The sequence below is a fragment of the Schistocerca nitens genome, chromosome 2 (genome assembly GCF_023898315.1).
Source record: "Schistocerca nitens isolate TAMUIC-IGC-003100 chromosome 2, iqSchNite1.1, whole genome shotgun sequence".
Lineage (NCBI taxonomy): Eukaryota > Metazoa > Arthropoda > Insecta > Orthoptera > Acrididae > Schistocerca > Schistocerca nitens.
In genome coordinates, this window is record NC_064615.1 from 726144803 (window position 1) to 726168674 (window position 23872).

Genomic DNA, 23872 nt, shown 5'->3' on the forward strand with positions numbered 1-23872 from the left:
TCATGTAGCTTCCTGCTTATTGTTAAAATGTGTTTGGTCAACAATGGCAAAACTCCCTTTTATCTCATTGCCAGAAAACGTTGCTCTTTTTTTTGCAGAAGGTGAGAAGAGGGAGAGCAGGTTGAAACGCATCTGACCGTGTATGCAAGTTCTGCGCAGTCAGTACTTTATTTCATTAAATTCGGTTTTAGTAATGCATTCTAACTGTGTAAATGGTGCTTGCATCATACAAATTTATTACGGCCCAACGTCTATGAACAGAAGAGGGCATTATAAATGCCTTAAATGAGATTTTGGATCGTGCTTCTGAGGGCTAGCTACTGGAGCCACCAATTGAGGAAGAATCTCCACCACCTGTAGTTACAGATTTTTCATCAGATGATGTTACTCCTCAGGATGTTCTACTGAATATTGATGAGGGAGGAATACATGTTTGTTTGTTTGTTTGTTTTTATAATAATTATTGTTTATGGATGTGCTGCATAGACAGAGATTTCAATTGCAACACATATGGTTATACGTTGTTGCTTTCTTGAGTTTTTATGTGTCTTACAATGCATTTATGAAGGTGTGTTTTTTGTTCTAATATTCCACAAAATATTGAATACCAATATGTATTGTAATAATAATTACTACTGTTACAGGAACAGCTGCCAAAAAGGATATGTCAACTTGTGGCTGTGGGCATCGTGAACAATGAAATGACTGAGGCTGTGGACTATTTCAGTGTCCTTCAAGTAGAATATTGTAGCACCAGATGGAACAACCTGGAAAGTGGGAGTTATAGGTGACTATTTAGCTGGCAGATATGGACAACAGAATGTTTTTAAAGACCACACAGGCCCATCTCCGCATGGAATAAATAAAACCATGAATGAGAACTGCTACAGTGCAGGGGTCAAATGAGTGGACTATGAACAGTGAAGCTTTTATAGCTATATCGGACATCTGTCGTGCTATAGTAGCAAAATGCTTATAACTAGACACATCATGGTCAATGAAGTGGCGAAATAATTTTGTGAAGCCAACAATGGCTCGTGACAGATTCAGAGAGATAATGTGTTCTCAGATTTGACGCTAGATACACAAGATCAGAACAACTGAAAGAAGACAAGTTTGCTTTGGTATCAGAAATCTGGTATGCGAATGCACAATGTAGCTACAAACTGGGTCCATATATAACAATCAACGAACAGCTTCTTCCGTCAAAGTGCCATTGCAGATTCACACAGTTCATGGCCTCAAAACCGGACAAATATGGGCACAACTTTTGGATGGCAGTAGATAGAGACTCCAAATATATTGTGAATGCTTTCCTTTATCCAGGAAAGGATGACTGTAGGCCAATTTTGTTGTGGAAAAATTGATGCAATCTTACTTCAATAAAGGAAGATATGTCACCTGTGACAATTTTTTCACCTCCTTGGCTCTCTCTGTAACCTCAAAAGCAAATGCTACAAGTCTATTGGGCATCATAAATCATTCTCACAACGAAAATCCAGGCTCTATCAAGAAGGCAAAAGAAGTGTTATACAGCGCATCAGTGTTGAAGAAGAATGATACCACACTGACAGTTTACCAGGGAAAGAACAACAAGAATATCCTGATTCTTGGCACTATGCTCCTTATGTTAAAATTAAAGATGGTTTGAAAAATAAGTGACATCCAGTTACATTTCATAATGGCTCTAAATGTGGAGTGGACATGGTGGACCAAACGGCTCACAAACACATTGTCGAAGCACCATCATTGGCCCGTTCACACATCATTTTACAACCTGATGGATTTGGCTGGGATAGATGCCTGGGTATTGTACAATGCTATAAATGAGAAAAAGTTGAAACACAGACTTCATACTGCTGCTGGGGGAGGAGCTAGCTGAGAAGTAAGCACCAACCAGGACGTCTTGTACATCAACCACATCTGAAGACATTCCTAAGGGACAATAAAAGTGAATATGTTGCCTTGTAAAGTCTAACTGTGAAGGAAACAGATCATTTGTAAAGTGTCATACGTGCAAGAAAACCGTCTGCAACAAGTGTACATCAAAAGACTATTATTTGCGCTCATTATGTGATGGTAGACAGTAAAGGAGGTCAGCACTTCGATCTCTACATGAAGACCCTAATATTGTGGTCTCATCAGCGGCTAAAGGAAATGCAACTGAAATCCTCTCCAGACCAATGTACTCTGGCTCTAAGGCACAATTTTTGCAGCACCTAAGTTCTCTTCACTCTAACATCAAGTTCACAGTGGAGATGGAGAAAACAGCAAACTACTGTTCCTGGATGTATTGGTGTGTTGAAAAGAGGATGGCACCTTGGGGCAAGCTGTATTGCTGTAGACCTGCACACACGGACTTGTACTCACAGGCCAACAGCTGTTGCCAACTTGCACAGCGAACTGCCACACTTAGGACTGCCCAATTTAGACAGCCTATCTGATGAGCTTCGCCACCTACACACTGTATTTTTAGAGAATGGATATCCTAGATGGGAGATCCACTGTGCCTTATGCCTAGTGTGTGTTAGACAAAGTGAGGAGCTGGAAGAAAATGAACAAAGATGAATGGTCATCTTGCCATATGTCAGTGGTGTTTCCTCAATCATCAGAGTATTATTTTAAAAACAAAATTAAATGTGTTTTACATGCGCCAATGAAACTCTGAGCTGTTAGGCTCAATGACAGATTAGGGCCTCATGTCTATAGGATTCCATGTAGCTGCAGGATGTCATACACTGGATTAACTTGGTGCACTGTGGAAGACAGATGCATTGAAATCGACGATATACACATCTGGACCAGCCAGAGAAATCTGCAGTGGCCGAGCATTGTCTCGGTACAGGATATAGTATGGAATACAAAAACACCAAAATTCTCTTATTGATATCTTCATAGTGGGACAGCATTATTAAAGAAGCAGTAGAAATTTACAACTCCACTAATTCACTCAATGGGCACACAGGATACCAACTCAGCACAGTGTGGGATCCATTGCCAGCCTTGTTAAAATCACAGCAACTACAAAGGGTAACTGTTGGTCATGCAAAGGATGTCACTGCGGTAGCTACATACATTTGAAGATGGCAATAGCACGAATGGTGGACACATACATTGTAGGCCAATCCCGACAGAGGGCATTGGGGTCCTGATGGCAGCACACAGTATGACTGACAGGCTCTGCACATGTGTCGAAGCTGTTGTTTCATCTTTGTCACAGAATATGATGCACACATGCCTGTGCAGCTTCTTCTCAGACTGCCATAACTAGGAGGCTTTGGTCACAACCTCAGCAGTGTGTTTGCCACACATGAGGATGACAGTCAGTTGCATTGATAAAATAACGTGGAAATTTCACAACATCCAATGTCTCACCTAAGAACCGTATTTACAGCATAATTATTAACAATAGAAAGACTGTTGATTAACTGCTGTCTTACTTAAACAACTGACTTTGCACATGACAAAAATAATGCCTCTTAATCATGATAAACCTACATCACAATGGTTGAATCATATTTTGAAATGCGCACCAAATTAAAGGTCCAGAATTTTTCATGTAGTATTCGCTCTGGGGGAGTACTGTATCAGGAGCAAAGTGACTGATCCCCACCTAGTAACATCTTATCTGCAGCTCTCATTACATGAGCTAATCTGAACTTTGCACATGCATGTTAAATATTTAAAAAAGAATATTTTTTGCATTATGCTGCTGGAATAATAAATTTACAACATTTTCTTCTGCTTAAATATGTACCAAAGAAATTCTCACGCTACAAGATGTAGTTCACTCTTTAAATATTTTTAATTTAATTGTATTGAGAACAAGTAACCTACTGAACAGACAATTCATTCACCAGCTGACCTGTGGTAACTGACATTACCAGTAGTGCAATAACATATGACTGCCAATACAAAGAAAATGCAGATAATTACAAATCAATAGTGCTTCATTATTATTCTTACAGATACCAGTCCGAGGAAAATTTTTTTATTGAATTCTCGTAACACTCATTACGTTCTGCCTCAAGTATAAATCTTTACCAGTAATGCAAGGTATTTCACACCTCAATCTCTATCATTAAAAGTGAAATGGATGTAACTTAGTTCTTAGGGCATAATACTAACCATTATCACTAAGGTAGAAAAATTTCCAACTACAATGATGTGATCAGAGTGCAATTTTGACTATGTAATAACAATATAATTACTGTATCCTTCCATTTTATTTCCTTCAATCATGTCTTTCAGAAGTTTCAATGTCTTTCAGAAGTTTCAACAATACTTATGTGCACTTAAAAGTATAATGTGGTTGTCGGTCTATTTTTAATTAAAGCTTCATTGGCAGCAAACGACTGGAAGCTGGGATCCCTACATACAATCAATGCACTCTACTTTGTCATGATAACCATAAACACAACATTTTTTTTACACAGTTACAGTTAACCAAAAAGATCAGTTCTCTCTATGCACACTCAGAAATCTCTCTCATTGTATTTAACAACAATATGGAAAGTATAGATTGCTACTCAGCACAGTAAAAGCGCACTAATGATGTTAGCGACTTTTGCGTTGTGTGTTGCAGTTGGCAGCAGTGAGTGCTGAATCATGGGCAATAAACATGACGAATGATCAGGACGACGATTAGATAGTATGATGGAAACAATGAGGGAAGTGTTCGATACCTGTAGTCAAAAAGATGTGGAGCGTATTAAATTATGTGATAGCTGGACTGACGAATTTTTGGTAGGTATATTGCAGCATGTTATCTTGGATGGAGAGTCATCGTTAGACATGGAAGTAACTTCAGATGTGCCCCAGGGAAGTGTGCTGGGACCCTTGCTGTTCATGTTGTACATTAATGACCTTGCAGACAATGTTATTAGTAAACTCAGACTTTTTGCAGATGATATAGTTATCTATAATGAAGTGCTATCTGAAAGAAGCAGCATAAATATTCAGTCAGATCTTGATAAGATTTCAAAGTTGTGCAAAGATTGGCAACTTGCTTTAAATGTTTAGAAATGTAAAATTGTGCACTTCAAAATAAATAAATAAAGCACAGTACATTATTACTTTAATATCGATCAACAATCACTGTAGGACTTGGCCAACTCATACAAATACCTGGGTTTAACACTTTGTAGAGATATGAAATGGAATGATCACATATACTCAGTCACAGGTAAAGCAATTTATTGGTATAATAGTGGGAAAGTGCAATCAGTCTACACAGCAGACTGCTTACAAATCACTTGTGCAAACAGTTCTAGAATACTGCTGAAGTGTGTGGGACCCATACCAAACAGGACTAATAGGGGATACTGAACATATACAGAGAAGGGCAGCACAAACAGTCACAGGTCTGCTTGAGCTGTGTGAGGGTGTCACAGAGATACTGAAGGAACTGAATTGGAAGACTCTTGGAGAGAGATGTAAACTAACACCAGAAATTCTGTTAACAAAGTTTCGAGATCCGGCTTTAAATGATGATTCTAAGAATATACGACAACCCCCTATGTACCCCCCCCCCCCCCCCACACACACACACAAGGATTGTGAGAGTAAGATTAGAATAATTACAGCATGCACAGAGACATTCAAGCAATCATTCTTCCTATGTTCCATACATGAATGGAACGGGAAAACACCCTAATAACTGGTACAGGGGGACATACCCCCTGCCATGCATCTCAAATTGGTTTGCAAAGTATAGATATAGATGCAATATATTGTGCAGTACATTTTCATAATATAACACAAAATATTCCATAAAATTTAAACTGAATTCTTAGTTTCCTGTTTAGCAACAACCTTGGGATTGGGACTTTTAAAAATGCAAGGTTTCGAAATGATGATCAAGCTACACTACAAATTTAGTCCACCGCCACAGCCAGTTTTCCTCCATTCACACTTGTTGGCTTCACCAACTCACAACCAAACTATAACATTGAAATTACGAAACAATATCCTGAGAAATCCTGCCATACTCCAATAAATGCATACGAAAACCAGTTACCAACTTTATAATCCATAACATACAGATGAAAAATCATCAGTTTCACACTATTCATGTTGAAACCAACTGTAATCAATTCGTATCTCCTGCAGATTTTCAGTGACTAATGTATACTTTTACCCAATTGGCTATGACCAACAGAAACAAATTTTCAACAACAGCATGCAGTTGAAGAGCCACCGATGCCATAAATGTACTTTAACCACAACACATGGAGGAGGAAGAGACGAGTCACAGATAGGCACAACAAAAAAGAATACCACAAATTATTTTGGATTGAGTGCTTATAAGATCTAGGAAACTCTCATACAGTGACTCTGTGTGTGTGTGTGTGTGTGTGTGTGTGTGTGTGTGTGTGTGTGTGTGTACATATATTAGGGTTTCCTCCCGTTACATTCACGTATGGAACTAAGTTGAATGCCTCTGAGCATGCTGTAATTATTCTAATCTTATCCTTACAAACCCTATGTGAGTGATTATGTATGAGAGAGAGAGAGAGAGAGAGAGAGAGAGAGAGAGAGAGAGAGATATGCTTGACTGGATGTAAGCGAGTTTTCTTCTGCAGTGAGCTGCAATATATCCTTTCCATACTATTCCATCCTGGACTTCTCATAGTTATTGTACACTGCATATTTTCACTCAATACTTCCCAGTGGTATATCTTACAAAGCAATGCAGCCATGGTCAGATAAGCAATAATTCAACAGGAACGTATAAAAAGTTGAACTGTACATTTTGCTGAAATTTGTTCAGGGACCTTTACGGATTCCTACAGGTACCATACACGCTAGTATGTATACTAATATATCTAATAGTATTTGTGGTTAATCACATAAGTGAATTTACAATGAGCTCTGCAATTCACAAACACAATACTAGAAGTAAAAATAAATTTCACACAGACTGCGTGTCAGTATCTATGGTTGAGAATAGAATTTTTAAGCTGGTGTAACAGACTAGAACACGTCGGCAGTAGACATCAGGCTGGAGATAAAAGTTTTTAAATATCCAACGAAACGTAAAACAATCTCTTTATCAAACCACCTTCAATTTGGTTGGTTGGTTGGTTGGGGACCAAACTGCTAGGTCATCGGACCCTTGATCCGAATTAAGCAATGCCACACGAGTGAGAATAAAACAAGCGAGATTAACAACACGAACCGGAGAGAAAGGAAAAACCACAAGAACGACGGAAGCGAAACAAACACTTAAATGGACAAACAGGGAGAAGAAAACCACAGAAACACAAGAAACAGGTAGAAGAGATTAAAACGACAAAACAGATTACCATGGCTGGCTGACCATGAGAATAAAAAGGAGAAGCCAGTCACTCCGCAATACATTAAAACCTCCACCCTAAAAGCATTAGGGTGGAGGACACAGAGGGACAAAGGACATGCACTAAAACTTGGATCAAATGATAAAACCTGCCCTCACGAATAAAATGTAAAACTAGATCAGCCAATGTGGCGCTGTCAGATAAAATTAGCGGCAACAAATCTGGTAGCCGAAGATTCGTCGCAGGGCAGTCAAAGTGGGACAGTTCACCAGAATATGGGGCACTGTCAAACGTGCGCCGCATCAATACTGAGGTGGGTCTTCATGGCGCAGCAGGTGGGTCAAGCAAGCGTGGCCAATGCGGAGCCGGCAGAGAACCACAAAGTCGCTGCGAGAGGCCTGCGTGGAGGACTGCCACATATTCAGAGGACTGCCACACATTCATAGTCTCCTTAATGGCACGCAGTTTGTCGTGCGTACTGTGACTATGCCATTCCGCCTTCCAAAGCCAAAAAACCTGGCGGCATAATAACAAACGCAGGTCAGTTGCTGTAATGCCGATCTCCATAAGAGGTTTCCGTGTAGCCTGTCAGCAAGTTCGTTGCCTAGGATTCTGACATGTCCTGAGGTCCACACAAACACCACTGAATGAACGGACTGTACCAGGGCACAGATGGACTCCTGGACGGTCACTACCAAAGGATGACAAGGGTAGCACTGGTTGATAGCTTGTAAGCTGCTCAAGGAGTCAGTACACAGAAGAAATGACTCCAAAGCGCATGAACGGATGAGCTCAAGAGCACGAAATATAGCCACCAGCTCTGCAGTGAAAAACTGCAACCATCGGGCACGGAATGCTGTTCAATATGTCCTCCATGGGCAAAGGCGAAACCTACGTGACCATCAGCCATCATCGTAAACCACTTCATGGCCTCAGTACATGTCAAGAATCGAGAGGAAGTGACGGCAGAGTGTCATGGGAGGAACTGAGTCCTTTGGGCCACGTGAAAGGTCCAGGTGAAGCCCCGGCCTAGGTGTACACCATGGAGGTGTACGAGAATGGACCTTGAGTATAGGTGGTAAAGGCAAGGACTATCTAAACGATAGAAAGGATCGGACACGAACTGCAACTGTAAGCCCTGACCTGGGCCACCGATGCAGGAGATGAATCACTGTGGGTGGGAAAAGGATGCGCAGGAGAAATACGAACCTGTGCAACGTAACGGGTGAGCAGTTGTGCATGCCTGACCTGCAATGGAAGGACTCCACTACAGTGAGACGATTGTCAGTAAGATAAAGTTCCAACATTGGGGCCAAAAACTGGAAGTCATGGGCTAGTACCCATGACTGCACCTTGTGGATGTCTCTCTGTAGGCACCGCTCAGCAACACCAGTACTGGTGGAGCTGTATGAAATGCATAAGTCTTCTGCATACAGAGAGGGTGAGACGGATGGCCCTACAGCAGCTGCTAGACTGTTAATGGCCACTAAAAATAGAGATACACTCGATACAGAGTCCTGAGGGACCCCATTCTACTGGATATGGTGAGGGGGGGCGGGGGGGGGGGACTATGGGAGGCACCAACTTGGACACGGAAAGTACAAAGTGACAGGAAATTATGGATAAAAATCGGGAGCGGGACTCAGAGACCCCACCCTTATAATGTGGCAATGGTATGATGTTGACAGGTCACGTCGTACACTTTTCGTAAATCAAAAAAGATGACAACCAGGTGTTGGCTTCTGGAAAAGGCTGTTCGGATGGTAGACTTGAGGGACACAAGATTATCAGTGGTAGAGCGACCCAGGCAGAAACCGCCCTGGCACGGAGCCAATAGGCCACGGAGATGAAATAGCTGCAGAGGAGAAAATGGTAGAAGACAATGCCTTGTAGAAATCTTCAGATAACACACAAGACACTGCACTTAGTCTACAAAAGGCGAAAGAACAAAAATGCAGCAAAAGAAGCAGGAAAAAGGAAATAAAGTTGTCTAAACAATTATATTCATAGAAGGCGTAAAATAACTAAGCAGCAATAGCTAGAGGAGAAATGCAAAGGAGTAGAAGGTACAACTATAGATAGTGCTACCTAAAAGAAAACTCAAGGAACCTTTGCAGGAAATAGAAGCCTCTGCATGAATATCAAAATCTCAGAGTGCAATCCAATACTAAGCAAAAAATGGGAAATGGGAAGCAAAAATACTGGAAGATGGAAGAAATACAGAAAAAAACTGTACAAAGGAAATGAACCAACAAATATTATCAGATGAGATGAGTAAGTAGATGAATATGAGATGGGAGATATAATATTATGAGGAAAAAATTGACAGAGTGCAGAACAGTTTCAGTCAAAACATAGCCTCTGCAGAGTTAACAACGTTCCCTTAATTACTGATATCCTTTGGAGAACATACCAAGGTAAAACAGTACTACCCGGTGTGCAAGATATACGAAACAGGCAAAATCTCTCAGACTTTAAGGAAACGCCAATTATTCCTGTTTCAAAAAAGCAGGTCCCGACAGGCAAGAATATTGCCGAATTTAATGTGTCATGGTTGCAAAATACTGACACAATTACTTACACAAGAATGGAAATACTGGTTGAACCTGACCTCAGAAACGATCAGTTTGACTTCTGGAGAAATTTATGATCATGCAATGCAATACTGACAATATGGTTAACTCTAAAGATAGGTTGAACAAAGGCGAACTTTGATGTTAGTGGAGATAATAGAGTGACAGATAGGTAATTGCAACTTATACAGAAATCGAACTGCAGTTAAGAGAGTCAAAAGACATGAAAGGGAAGCAGTAACTGAGAAGGAAGTGAGGCAGGATTGTAGCCTATCCACCATGTCTCTCAATCTGTGCACTGAGTAAAAAAAAAAAAAAATAATAATAATAATAATAATAATAATAATAATAATAATAAAAATAGAAATCTGGAAAGGGAATTAGAGTTCAGAGAGAAGAAATAAAAACTTAAGTTTGCCACCACAAATTGCGAAGGACTTGTAAGAGTAGGGCCTACTTGAATAAAGTGCTTAGTGTCTTGAAGAAACATTGTGCAATAAATATCAACAAAAGTAAAACATGGGTAATGCAATTCAGTGAATTAAATCAGTCAATGGTATTGGAGTCAGATTAGCAAATGAAACACTAGAAGTAGTAGATGGGTTTTGCTATGTGGGCAGCAAAGCAACCGATAACAGCTGAAGTAGAGAGGATACAAAATGTAGACATACAATAGCAAGAAAAGTATTTCTGAAGACAGAAATCTAGTAACTTTGAAGATAAATTCTAGTGTTACAAAGTCTTTTCTGAAACTATTTATATGGAAGAAAGGGAAACATGGGGAATAACTAATTGAGATAAGAAGAAAGCAGAAGCTTTTAAAATATGCTGCTGCTGCAGAAGAATAACAAAAATTAGCTGGGTGCATCAGAAAAGTAATGATGCGGCACTGAATCAAACTGGGGAGAAATGAGAGTTATGGCAGAACTTAACTAAAAGAAGTGATCAGTTGACAGGACATATACTGAAGCATGAACCAATAGTCATGGGTAAGTGGGGACCACTGGTTCTTTTGGTATGTAATGTTCCATTACTTTAACAGCATGTGAATAATTCCTTTGATGGTAAACCAGATGTTGCATTTCCAGTTAGATTATTTTTTTATTCTTTCTTTTTTTTGTGGCAATAATGAAACAAGAACAGAAAATTTGAATCTGGGCAGAGTTAACCAAAATTAAATACGAATAGTGGTTCTAGATGACCAGTAAAGCTCTACCTTGATAATCCAAAAATTGGCTCAAAAAAGCTGTCTAAAAGGAGTATTACAAACAATATTATAGATGGAAAAAAAAGAAAAAAAAACATTAACAGTTTCCAGTACAGACATAAATGAACATATTGAGTTAATAATTTTACAATGGCTTATTTGTTGTGCTTCTGATCATTAGCACACACAGTACACTTTGCATCTAACTACAGGAAGAATAATAAGTTTGAGGAGGCAACTCGTTCATTAAATGAAAAGATTGTAAGTTTCTACATATCACATTAGTAATGCCCAACTCAATATTCATATGTGGACAACAAGAAATCTGTATAAACAACAAGAATGCATCAATACACAAGAAACAACAAAGTACTGTGGATTTTACAATTTTATGTCTATTGACAGCTGTATAAAAGGAGTAAAACAAATAAATAAATCTAAAATTATTACAGACAAACTAAGATTAATCAGTGTACCTATTTGCAATGATTATTGTCTATACTAATATATTCATTCTTTCACTATACATTCTTCACGACCCTCTTCCACTATCGGGCCAACGTGTAGCCTAATAATTTGCATGTGGACCAATGACTCAATGAGAACATCATAAAACCTGTAGACTAGTTTAAAATTGTGCCTTGCCTCTAAATGTCTAGTTTTAAGTCATCCCCCCCCCCCCCAATTGTGATATCAATACCACAAAAAGACATTTGAGGCACATAAACACAATATCTTTGATATGTTGACATGGAAATACGGAAGCGTCCGATCCCACCCGTCTGCTTTGACCCATGACGTCACAAATATGGCGGAAACAAAAACAAACACACACACTTTCCACAAGAAGCCTAATGACACTAACGGGACAAGTGCGGGAAATGGGGTGTTTTGGGTGGGGGGCAAACTAAATATAAACAAATTTAGACGCCTTGCGTAGCTACAACGTGTAAGTGAAGACAGCCATGTATGAATACCCACCCACCTCCCCAGGGGTCGTAACCCCTGCAACCCATAGAAGATAAAGATGCTTCAGTAGCTAATTAGTGTTTTTTGTCTTTTTTAAAAAAAAAATCTCACGAGATAGAACGAACAGATCAGAAAAGTAAATAAAATAAGATAAAACAGAACTGGAGACAGCCACACTCAAACCAAACTCTGTGCCGTCATGACGTCACACACGACAACACCCTTTCGTCACGGGTCAAAGCCGACGCGTGGGATCGGACGCTTCTGTCGACCCTGTTGACATATACAAAAGGGTCTGTCTGAGATGTAATAATCACATGTCTTATCCTCAAGTATACTTGTGTCTTATCATCACCATCATCATCATCATCATCATCATCATCATCTTTAACAGTTTCCAGTCCCAAGCTAGGTTTGTTTGGAACATAAGCCTCATGATCTAGTCCTGTTTTCCCACCATCTTTCTGTGTCCACTCTGGTCCAGTCCTTCCTGTTCTTTTAACACACTCCTCTACACCTTTCAGCCACCTGTCTCTCTGCCTTCCTCTTGGTAATTTTCTTTGTATCTCCATTTCATGTATCTTCATGGGAATCCTCTTGCTTTCCATTCTCTTTTAAGTGCCCATATAATCTTAACCTTTTTCTATCCTGCAATGGTTCCTCTTTCAATACTCCCCTTTCATTCCACATACTATCTCTCCTTGTTACTCCTATCCTGTCTCTGGGGAATTTCATTTCAGATGCTTGCAATCTGCTTACATCTTGTTTCTTCACTGCCATGTTTTAAATGTATTGGCTAAGTGTTGTGATTTAGTAATTTCTATACATCTTCATTCCAAACTAGGTTCCTACCATTTTGCAGGAATGCTTCTGATTGTCTTCTACATTCACTGATCACTTTCTTCCATTTTCCTCTAATACTTGTATATATATTTTGAACTATTTATTTTCACTAGAATCCTATTACCATGACAATCTCTGCACCATTATGAGATGACCCTTCAAGGTTGAATAAAAATAAACAAACAAATGTGTCTGGATGATGCTAGTAGACAGAAGGTTCTACAACTACAGCCCACATATATTTGATCATCATTGTAAAACCATTCCCAAGAGAATACTTCATATGTTCTTGGAACATAAGAACATGAAATCACTATTAGTAAGTAGTGCACTGCATTTCCTTCTAGAGATCTGGAATCAGGTCTTTCAAGCCTACATTTTTTAACAGATTAACACTTTTTTCCCCACATCTACAGTATATCACATCCAGTCTGGAAGAAACCCCTTGCTCCTATAGCAACAGTACATAAAATTGATTTCTTCACAAAAACAGTGATGCAATGCCATATTAACCAAGGGAATATGTAGGCAACATGCCTTACTAGTGACCGGAATCTTTTGTATCAAATAATGAACAGGACTTCAATGACATTGTCCAGACAATAGGAAACAGGAAACATGTATATTATCTTACACAGGGTAAACATCATGAAATACCAAAGGAAATGGCACCAATGTCCAGTTCCCTCCCATTTCAAATAAACCTGCTTTTGCAAAATTATGAACACTACGAACAAAATTCACCTACAAATTAATCTTCACTGTGAACACAGCAATACAATGACTTCGCAAACGCGTGAGCAGCAGCAACAGAACACGGAAATATTATGAATGCTTAATGACAGCCAAGTCCCTATGAGCAAGCAACCAGGAACCGAAATTAATAATCACTTGCAGTAAAGTTCAATGCTGTCAGCAGCAAAGATCCATTCTCTTTATTTTTGTGTATTATATTTCAAGTAGAAGACACACAAAATGTGCACATACCTGTTTCAAGATACCAATAGGTAGATTTGCAGACTTAAACAGTTCGGCTGCTTTAGACAATGGTATTTTTCCTGTATTTTCTAAATCACAGCATGCAAACAAGTCACCAAAGTACCGCTGTTCACTTTCAGTAAGCTGTATATCTTCCATTTTCTAAAAAAAATTATTTGTCCATATCCTAACCGAGCAACAGTAACTACGCCGGTTCATAAACCAAAACACAGTACATCCCAGATGTTCTCTACGTTGCCAACATACATAACATCTAATTGTCACCAGTGCCGGTAACGTACATCCTCACTTTACGAACCACTCAAAGCTAAAACACAACTACCTTCACCATTCTCGTTTTGCCTCTTTACAGGAATGCCAAATTAAAGCCATTAATTCACAGTCTCACACGCTTATTATTGTCATCTTTGACGCACACTATCTGACCCGAAACCATTGCGTCAAAGCGCTTCACCGTCTTGAGATCTCCGGTGCATCCTGTTCACATCGGACAGCCTTCGTGTGTCAATGTAATCAGTACACTTTTTTTTTTCTGCAGCGATGCCCGATTTGTACTGTCACATCAACAACGTGACGTGCGTAAGAACAGCACAAAATAGTAAAACTTGAACAAATAAAAAAGGCAACAACACAGTCTATTTGTTACTATATGTTACATTATTCCTACTGTAGAATGATCTATAGTATTGTGCCTATAATATAGTGAAATGATAGAACTTTCTGAAGCACAGAAGCTAGCAAAAAGAGCAATCAATCATAAAAGGTACACATACAAACAACGAGTCAATCCTGGACTAAATCACATACAGACAGTCGGGAAAAAATATTACGCACAACTCGTGCACTTATCCTTGTGACTTTGAAACGTATTTCATGAATGGTAGAATTCTAAATTTGCATCTACACTCCGCACGCCACCTTAAGATGAGTGGCAGAGGGTACTTGTGGTACCACAACCTTTTCCTCCATTTTTCCTGTTTCATTCATGAATGGTGCGTAGGAACGAAAATGGTTGTCGGTAAACCTCCGTAAGACATTTAATTTTCTCGTCCTCATCATTTCGCGGGACTTGTTTGGGATAAAGCGTTTGCTGCCTAACTTCCTGCAACACAAGCTCTCTAAATTTCAACAATAAACCTATCTATGATTCACAACCCTTCTATTGCAGCTTCTGTAACTGGAGTTTGTTGAGGCTCTCCGTACGGCTCTCCCACTAAGTAAACAATCCTGTAACGAAACACACCGCTTTTCATTAGGTCTTCTATATCTCCTCTATTAAACCTACTTGGTTTGGGTCCCAGACTGTTGAGCAATACTCAACAATCCGTCGAACGAATGTTTTGTAAGCCAATTATTTCCTGGAAGAATTACGTTTCCTAAAGATTCTCCCAATGAATCTCAATCTGGCATCTACTTTACCTGCTATTTGTTTTATGTGGTCGTTCCGCTTTAAGACGCAGTGGATTGTTTTACCTAAGTATAATTACGTTAATTACTGTTTGCAGTGGTCTATCGCCTGTACTGTAATCGATCAGCCACGAACGAGACCCACTGTCACAGTAAGATTGCCGACTTTCTAGATCCGCGCACGTATAGGAAGCTGAGTTAAGGCTCCACGAACGAAGTCATTAGAACTCTTACACGGTCAATAAAGAAGTCTTCAACCGAGGAGAGTGCTCAGAAAGTCCTGTTGAGTTCGGTTGGTCTATTAACGAGACACTTTAGATTACCACACATTCACAAAGAAAACATTCTGCTGAGACCTGTCGTAAGTACCATTGGTTTGCTCACCTATTCAATTGCCAAGTTCTTGACAACATCACTTGGAACAGACGTGGGCCGATTGGGCTCTGTTATCAATAATTTGGTAAACTTCTTCAGGAAACTGAATGGGAGTTCGAGGACATAGCAGTTTCGATCAGGTATCGCTGTTTACTGTGGTCCAACTTATGGAGGTGCTGGAATAGTTGAACCGGATATTTCCTGCGAATTTGCAGAACTGCTTAAATATTAGCTCATGACTACGTTTTTCAAATGAACCATGAGTCACGAACATGCACTTCAAACGGAACGACGAGTTTCGTGAACAGATGGGTGGTGTGGCTAAGCGGAGCGCCTGAGGCTACGTTACGGCAAATTTATTTATGAAATAATTCGAAGAACAGATATTAAAAACTGCCAACAAAAAACCGAATATACGGTTCCGTTACGTGAACGATACTTCTGTGCTGTGGAGACTTATCAGAGAAGAATTAGGTACAGTGTTACTGAGTTTGACTACAAAATTTATTTTCAGTTGTTAATTTCACCAACATCCATCAGTAGACATACAATGATCTCAGACACTTCTCCACAGTGAGAGATTAAGATCAATGAAAGAAGATAAAGCATGCAGATGAATAGATTGTGATTATGGTGGTCGTAACAAATGTATGACATTCTGTATATGACAAGACTACGACTAGTGCCCAGAACTTTATGTGTCATATACACTAAATTAAGAATTTTTTTACATCGAGTTAAGGATTAAAGTAGTTAATGATATATTAATAACCTGAATACAAAGTATTAATGTTCAGGATTTCTCGGAATTCGAATATAACCTTCATTTTAAAATATTCAAAACGATGGAAATGCACTACACGGACAGTGAAAAGTGAAATATCAGGGTGGAAGAAGGTACTAGGAGCCAGATCAAGAATATAGAAGAAATTCTTTTTAGTCTCAGATAAACAAAATGAGTGAATATATTATTAGTAACGTGACTATGTGTCTTATTTTATTGTTGTGTTTTGTTTTCTTGGCAAACTGCGAATGTTCCATTACGACTTGAATATTTTTTCCACTGAGTTTTCACACAAGAGAGGTCGGATATCTGGAAGCGAAGCATTATTTGGGTTTTATAATCACACAATGGAGCTGATGCCTACACTGTATGTAAATAAGGTCATAAAGCCAGTTTTCGACAGGCGTGTATTACTTACACGTGCATTACCCCACCACCACTCTCAAGAAAACTTACATGTGGAAACACCACACTCGCACACGTTCATGACAATTTATGTGTAAGGTACAGATATTAAAAGGCGTTTATCTTTCTTGCAAATGCCACTTCCCCCACCATAGCCTGCAAGCTTCAGCAGCTGCCGGTAGGTGCATCTGCTCTCATTCTGCTCTGGTTCATTCAACATCACAGACCTAAAATCGTTTGTTTATATATGTGAAAAGTTTTAGCGTTAAGCCAAAATAATGGGCTTAGCATTCAACTAAGTAAATAAATACCGTAAAATGGGACACATAGAAACAGTTTTCAAGAAAATTTGACAATTTTAAAAAGAAATACGAACACCAAAATTGTATGGGATGGACAAATAGACAAGATGAAAAGGGACATGTCGAAATCGGTTTTGAATCTAGAAGAATAAGAAGAATAATTATCTAGTTCAAAAAGTTTGACTGAGGTTTCATTCTATACAGAAGCTTTGAATATTGCGAGAATTGTGTTTATTAAACTGTTTTCCAAACAAAAATTGTTATGTTACTAATTACTTTATTATTTGCACAGGATAGAGTAGCATGGAGAGCTGCATCAAACCAGTCTCAGGACTGAAGACCACAACAACAACACATCAAGTCACCGACATCATGTTGAAAAATGGTGTCCTTGAATCTGCAAGTCCTACCCCAAAAGTAACAAAGAGCCTTTGAACAACATCTGCTTAACTACGAAACGACTCCTCATCTGTTTAGTAAACGTATTAAATCGGCTCATTTTTGAAAAAAGTCAACATAAGTTTTGCCTTCTAAATAACTAATTTCACATGCATAAAATCTAAAAAAATACCTACTTTTTCATATACTTTAATCACAGCATAATCTATTGGGTCGAGGACAGTGTCCAGCGGTTTTTCCTTCAAAATTTTTGTCTTCTTCTGAACAAACACCGATGATTACTGTTTCTGTCCACCCCACAAATTCTGGGATCACAGCTCTACATTTTCAATTAGTCGACACACAAGTTAGGTTGTAGTATACTTTAAAACTGGACTGTTGGCTTATGAAACAGGGCTGGAAATTTGCTTACCAGATACATAAAGAAATACAATTCATATCGGTACTTAGAAATAAAATTCGAAGTAAGCAAATTAGGCACCACATTTGATGTTTGTCATAGAGTGAACAAAACATGAACTGACGGTGTCATCGGTTTTGAAATTCAGAATTTCCCTATTAGATTGGTTCAGTAACAACCTAGACAAACAAGTCTTTGAATGACATTCACATTTGTCATCCGACACAATAACTTTTTTTGCAAGTGTCGTTTCTATTCACTCCACAGTTTCTTTTCAGTCAAGCAGCAGTAGCCTGCCGTGACACAAGCAGCAACAGGGAAGTAACCGATTTTGTGACTTTTACGAGTCCCTAACCAGGAGTGAATTTTATAATATCATCTGTGTGCTTTAATAGTTTAGTTTCTTGTGTTTCTGCGTGTTTATTTAATATCAAATAGCCACAGTTCTCGCGTTTTCGTTTGCGTCGGAAAGTGAATCGATTTTGTGATACATTACAAGTTCCTAATCAGGGGCAAATTATTTAGTTTCACCTGAGTGCTTCGGTAGCTAGGTTTTTGAATCTCTCTGTGTTAATCTAATTTATTAGACATAGTTCCTGCGTTTTCGTCAGGGGCTACAGTAGAGTTGCACAGCATGTGCTGATAGTCCGTTTATCAGCAAAGTTTAGTTTTCCCTGGTCTTTAGTATGGACAGGGACTGCGATTGCTGTGTGCGTATGCGAGCCGAGTTGGTTACACTTTGCTCTCAGCTTTAGGCTGTAATGGCTTCAGTTTCACAGCTTGAGGCTGCAGTGGATGGCACCAATGTTGTGGGCCAGCCGTGAGGAATCATCAGACGTCCAGCATAGCCGCGTCCTCCGATTGGCCCTCACCGGTGGACAGCCCAGTTACTGCTCGCACTGAGGTTGACCCCTCACCTGTGGTCGAGTGGGAGGTCGCTGCAGGACGTAGTAGGTGGCGAAAGACTTCCCAGGCGGCCGATCATAAGGCCTCCCTGGTTTGTCTGACAAACAGGTTTCAGGCGCTGCCTGTGGCTGACGCTGTGGATGAGCCAGACACTGTCGGTTTTCCCGTTTCAGAGGAAACCTCTCAGGCTGCGAGATCTGGGCAATCACAGAGGGTGGGCTTATTGATAGTTGAGAGCTCCAACATTAGGCTCGTTATGGGGCTACTTATGGACATGGCTGCCAAGAATGGAAATAAAACCATTATGCACTCTGTATGCATACTGGGTGGAGTCATTCCAGATGTGGAACGGGTCCCTCCGGATGCAATGAAGAGCACAGGGTGCAAACTGCAAAACGTTTTAGAAAAGACATCTGAATGGTGCGAAAATTGGCAGTTGATCCTCAATAACGAAACGTGTGAGGTCTTCCACATGAGTGCTAAAAGGAATCCGTTAAACTTCGGCTACACGATAAATCAGTCAAATATAAAGGCCGTAAATTCAACAAATACCTAGGAATTACAATTACGAACAACATAATGGTTATAAAGAATAATCATTAAATTATTCACGATTGCTGACTGCAATGTTAAAAGTTCTCACGAAGAACTTAAATTGGAAGGAACACGTAGAAAATGTTGTTGGGAAGGCTAACCAAAGACTGCGTTTTATTGGCAGGACACTTAGAAAATGTACCAGATCTATTAAGGAGACTGCCTGCACTAGGGTTGTTTGCCGTCTTTTAGAATACTGCTGCACAGTGTGGGATCTTCACCAGATAGGACAGATAGAGTACATCGCTGGACATCATTAAAAGACAGGCGTTTTTCGTTGGGACGGAATCTTCTCCTGAAATTCCAATCACCAACTTTCTTTTCTGTATGCGAAAATATTTTGTTGACACCGACCTACATAGGGAGAAACGATCACCACAATAAAATAAGGGAAATCAGAGCTCGTATGGAAAGATATACGTGTTGGTCCTTTCCGCGCGCTATACGAGATTGGAATAACAGAGAATTGTGAATGTGGTTCGATGAACCCTCTGCCAGGCACTTAAATGTGATTTGCAGAGTATCCATGTAGATGTAGATGTAGACCCCATTCTGTGGTCCTTCTAAAGTAGGAAAATGTTCTTGGTTAGCATAACAGGAATATCAATCTAGCAGTCACCAGTTCTTTACGATCATTTATCTGTAGTAGTGTAACAGACCATCATTTGAAGTGGCGAAATGGATTAAAAAGAATTGTAACAAACTGTGCTGGCTTATTAGAGGAGGCAAGGGAGGCTGGACATCCTCACATTTTTGTAGTATACGTATTAGTAGTAACAACAGTAACAATTATTATCACAATAAACGGTTAAGCAGTTTTGTCAATAAGCGCAAAAGGTCGTTAACTTGTGTTATTTCTTATAAGCCAGCAGCACTAGAGTGCAAACCATAGTGTGAAAGCTTAGCTCTAACCTAAAGCAGACAGAGGTACAAAGCATATGGCAAGAAAGCAAGACACAAGACAGGTTGCCTATAAATGGTCAGTTGACATCACTCCCACAAACAGGAAAGGGGGTACAAGGTGCCTTAGCAATGCTGCCACATGCCTCCGTCTCACGAGAGACCAGTAGTCGTGTTGCTGCCTGTGTGTGTTTCCTTTAAGGCTGTTGTACGTGGGACCAGTAATGGCAGTCAGTTCTGACAGTCAGAAGTCGACGCCACCACTTTACTGACCAGCACGCTTATTCACGAAGCCAGTAGTAGCTATCAATATTTTCTCATCTGTGGCTGCCAGTGTGTCGGTAGAGGTGGTAGAGTATACGGTGTTAAGTGTTGGTTAGGGAAAAATAGGGAATGTGTCAGTGATACTGAGTTTGAGGAGGCCTTTGATGAAGTGGCTGGTGAAATTGTTGTAACTTTAAGTGAGGATGTGAGAGCCATTTTAAATCAGCATAGAGTGTTGAAAGGTCTTTGTTGGATTCCTTTCATGTTAATTTCTTAAATATGTTGTCATTTACGGCATAAATTCCTCTTCTAAATTTACTGTGGTGTTTCTGACTGTCTAGGAGGAGACTGAGCAGTGGAATGTGTTACTTTTACACATAAACAAGAACGATCTGTCACACTACTACACTTTAAAGCACAGTTTATATGTAATTCATATATGTAATTCATGTCACACAGTCTCATACGGAACCTACATCCGCTTCCTTTTATATACTGTATATAATAAGATACTGTCATCCCCCTTCCCTTCTGTGTGAGAGGATGAATGAGCAAATGTATTTCTAGTTGCATGCTGGATGGTAGCAGACAAGCCTGTCTGCTAGAGAACAGTAGGACCAACATCGGAACAGGTAGCTACGCTTTCTAAAAGCAAAGAGGTTTCTATCCTTAGTATGGTCCTGTCCATCCCTTGTCATGTTGGTATAGGGAGCTGCCTCTCTGGTCACTTCCGTTTGTATTTGTTAAACACGCTCGGTCGGGCCAGGGCAGTCTGTCCGCGGCAAGCGTCTGAAGTGGTAAGATCTCCGGCTAAGCGCGTGTCTGCTAAGTCTGTAGGACAATGGAATTCTTAAGTTCAGCCTAACTGAAAATTTAATCACCTTTATTTCAGGTTTAGCTATAAAATATCTAATGTTATCTTAAATTGCAATGCAGTGTGATTCGAGTGTACAGTTCAGAATATTCCAGTAGTTGCTTTGTCACTACTTTGTGAGTAAAGTGGAACCACGTGTTGATCAGTAACTCTAACTAGGTTCATCAATCTTAAATGCGAATGTGCGTGAGATTATAACATCTCGTCTTGACAATATTTTTCAATATAGCAACTTTTCTTTATGTTCAACCCACGTTGGGTGTACTTTGTGAGACCAGTACCACGTGCTTATACAATTGTTTGACCCATCAGGTTAATAGTAAGACGATAGTAAACAGTTTGAGGTTTTTCTTTTGTAAATTGCTTTTCGATCTAATTTATTTTAATTATCAAAATTATTGTGGAGTTACACTCTTTGTGTAAACCAAGTTGACCACGTGAAGCATGTGGTGTAATCATCAAAGTAGCCCTCAGCTATTCTTTTCGGGAATATTTCACAGAGAGTTAGTATGAATTTAGTATACCAGTGTGTGGTAATTACACGACAGACAGGATTGCCCTATGAACGTAACTTCTTTGGGTGAAAATTGAATCGGTTTGTTGTGGTTAATTTCCTCTTGCATATGTTTCAACGTTCTTGGTGTGTTATTTTATGAATGCAGTGTTGTATGCAGTTTCCCAATCTTGGCTCCATATTTGATGTGTTCTGTAAGATTACAATTTCACATTTTCACAATCCTAAATAAGGCACCAGTTTAGTTATGAATCAAGTTTAATATGCTGAAATTTCAATGATCTATGTTAAAATAAATTTCCAAATATAAACTGATTTATTTCTTTTTATTTAAATTCTCTTTATATATATATATATATATATATATATATATATATATATATATATATATATATATATCACCAGTTGTCATATGACTATTAAAAGATTATAATTAATGTTAGTCTGTTTGTGAATTTGGTAAGCTAGACTGGATACCTGGTGAAACAGTTGTGCAGTAATGCAAGGTTAACTTCCCCACATAGCTCACAGCTTTTAAACCTCTTTTATTGTCTATCAGCACCGCTTTCATAGCAAATTAAAGCAACAACATTACAGTGTGGGTAAAAGACTGAATAGGTCAAAGAGAAACCCTTGGAGCATATCCACTTTGTTTCATCAACTCTCAGTGTAAGATGCTTTAGAATATGAGAGGCAATTGCAAATGAAAATTTTGAACCATTTTAAGAGCTTTTGAACACAATTGACACACAGATAGCCAAGAGAGATACTATTATGAGAAGATCAATAATTCCTAAACAAAAATTAGAGGTCATACTGTGCTATTTAGCAAGTGGTAACAGCTTTCAGTCTCTAGCACTATTATTTTTCTCACCAGCGATTCAAGATTCATTCCTGAATTTTCCTTGTCAACTGGATTAAACACTACTTAAAGGTACGTTTTCCTAGTTGATTATTGTGTAATTTGGTAAAAGAAGAAGTTTAGAAAATTGTCTAGGCATACTTTATATTACATGTTCAGACTGAAACTGAAAAAGTAAATTAAAAATAAAGTAATTATTGAATTGTTTTTATGTAGCTTAGAAGTTTGAGCAATATAAATAAACAAAAAATAATTATGTTATAATTTTTAACTGATTATTTAATCACTATTATTCGGGATTTTTTTATCTATAACCTACTATTATAACACTCTGACAAGGCAAATAATAGATTCATCAGGTTTTTTTCTGAGGTACTATAACTGACAAAAATTAAACATTACTTTATATAGACCTTGACTCGGCTTTCATTTCTGGAGAAGCTACTGAGGATTTCTGTATATCATTTCATCAATCGTGAATAGGTCTGAGTTCAAATTGGTCAGGTCTTCTTCTTAATCTGACAGATGCAAAGATGTACTTCCGTAGTGTGATGCAGAAGTAACTGGTGAATCTGGTGGCAAGTGCTTTAGCTTTTATTTGGTGATAAGGTTCTAGAATTTTTCTTGCAAGATCGCAGATCTTCTGCCAGGAGGTGTTCTCAATTGGCCAGCAATATGTTGGCCAAACAGCTCGTACTCATCCACTTTTCTTTTGAAGACAGTTGTCTACCGGTAGCATTTTTTTTAATTTGTTAATTTTTCTTTTAACCTTGGAAAGTTTTGAAATTTCTCACTTCTTTGAAATTGGCGTCTCAAATTGGTTCTCTTGTGCCAATATTCCTGTTGCTTTTACTGTGCTCCATGCTATTAGAGGGCTATCATTATACATGTCTTGAGAATCTTGTTCTTCATTTTCTTGGCTTTCAGTAAGGACGTTAATGGCTTCCAGTTGTCCAACATCATCATCTTAGTGGAGCGTTTCCGAAAAATACAAATG

General features: G+C 39.0%; 1 protein-coding gene across 2 annotated transcripts in view; it reads right to left on the minus strand.

Annotated features, from left to right (window-relative positions):
* LOC126236922 (ralBP1-associated Eps domain-containing protein 2) overlaps positions 1 to 14355 on the minus strand; it is a 125048-nt gene extending 110693 nt beyond the window's left edge. For both annotated transcript variants that reach the window (XM_049946585.1, XM_049946584.1), the window contains exon 1: positions 13878 to 14355. In XM_049946585.1, coding sequence (XP_049802542.1) covers positions 13878 to 14027 — 150 coding nt within the window. In that variant the 5' untranslated portion in view covers positions 14028 to 14355. The remainder of the gene's footprint in view (positions 1 to 13877) is intronic.
* Between the last annotated feature and the right edge of the window lie 9517 nt (positions 14356 to 23872).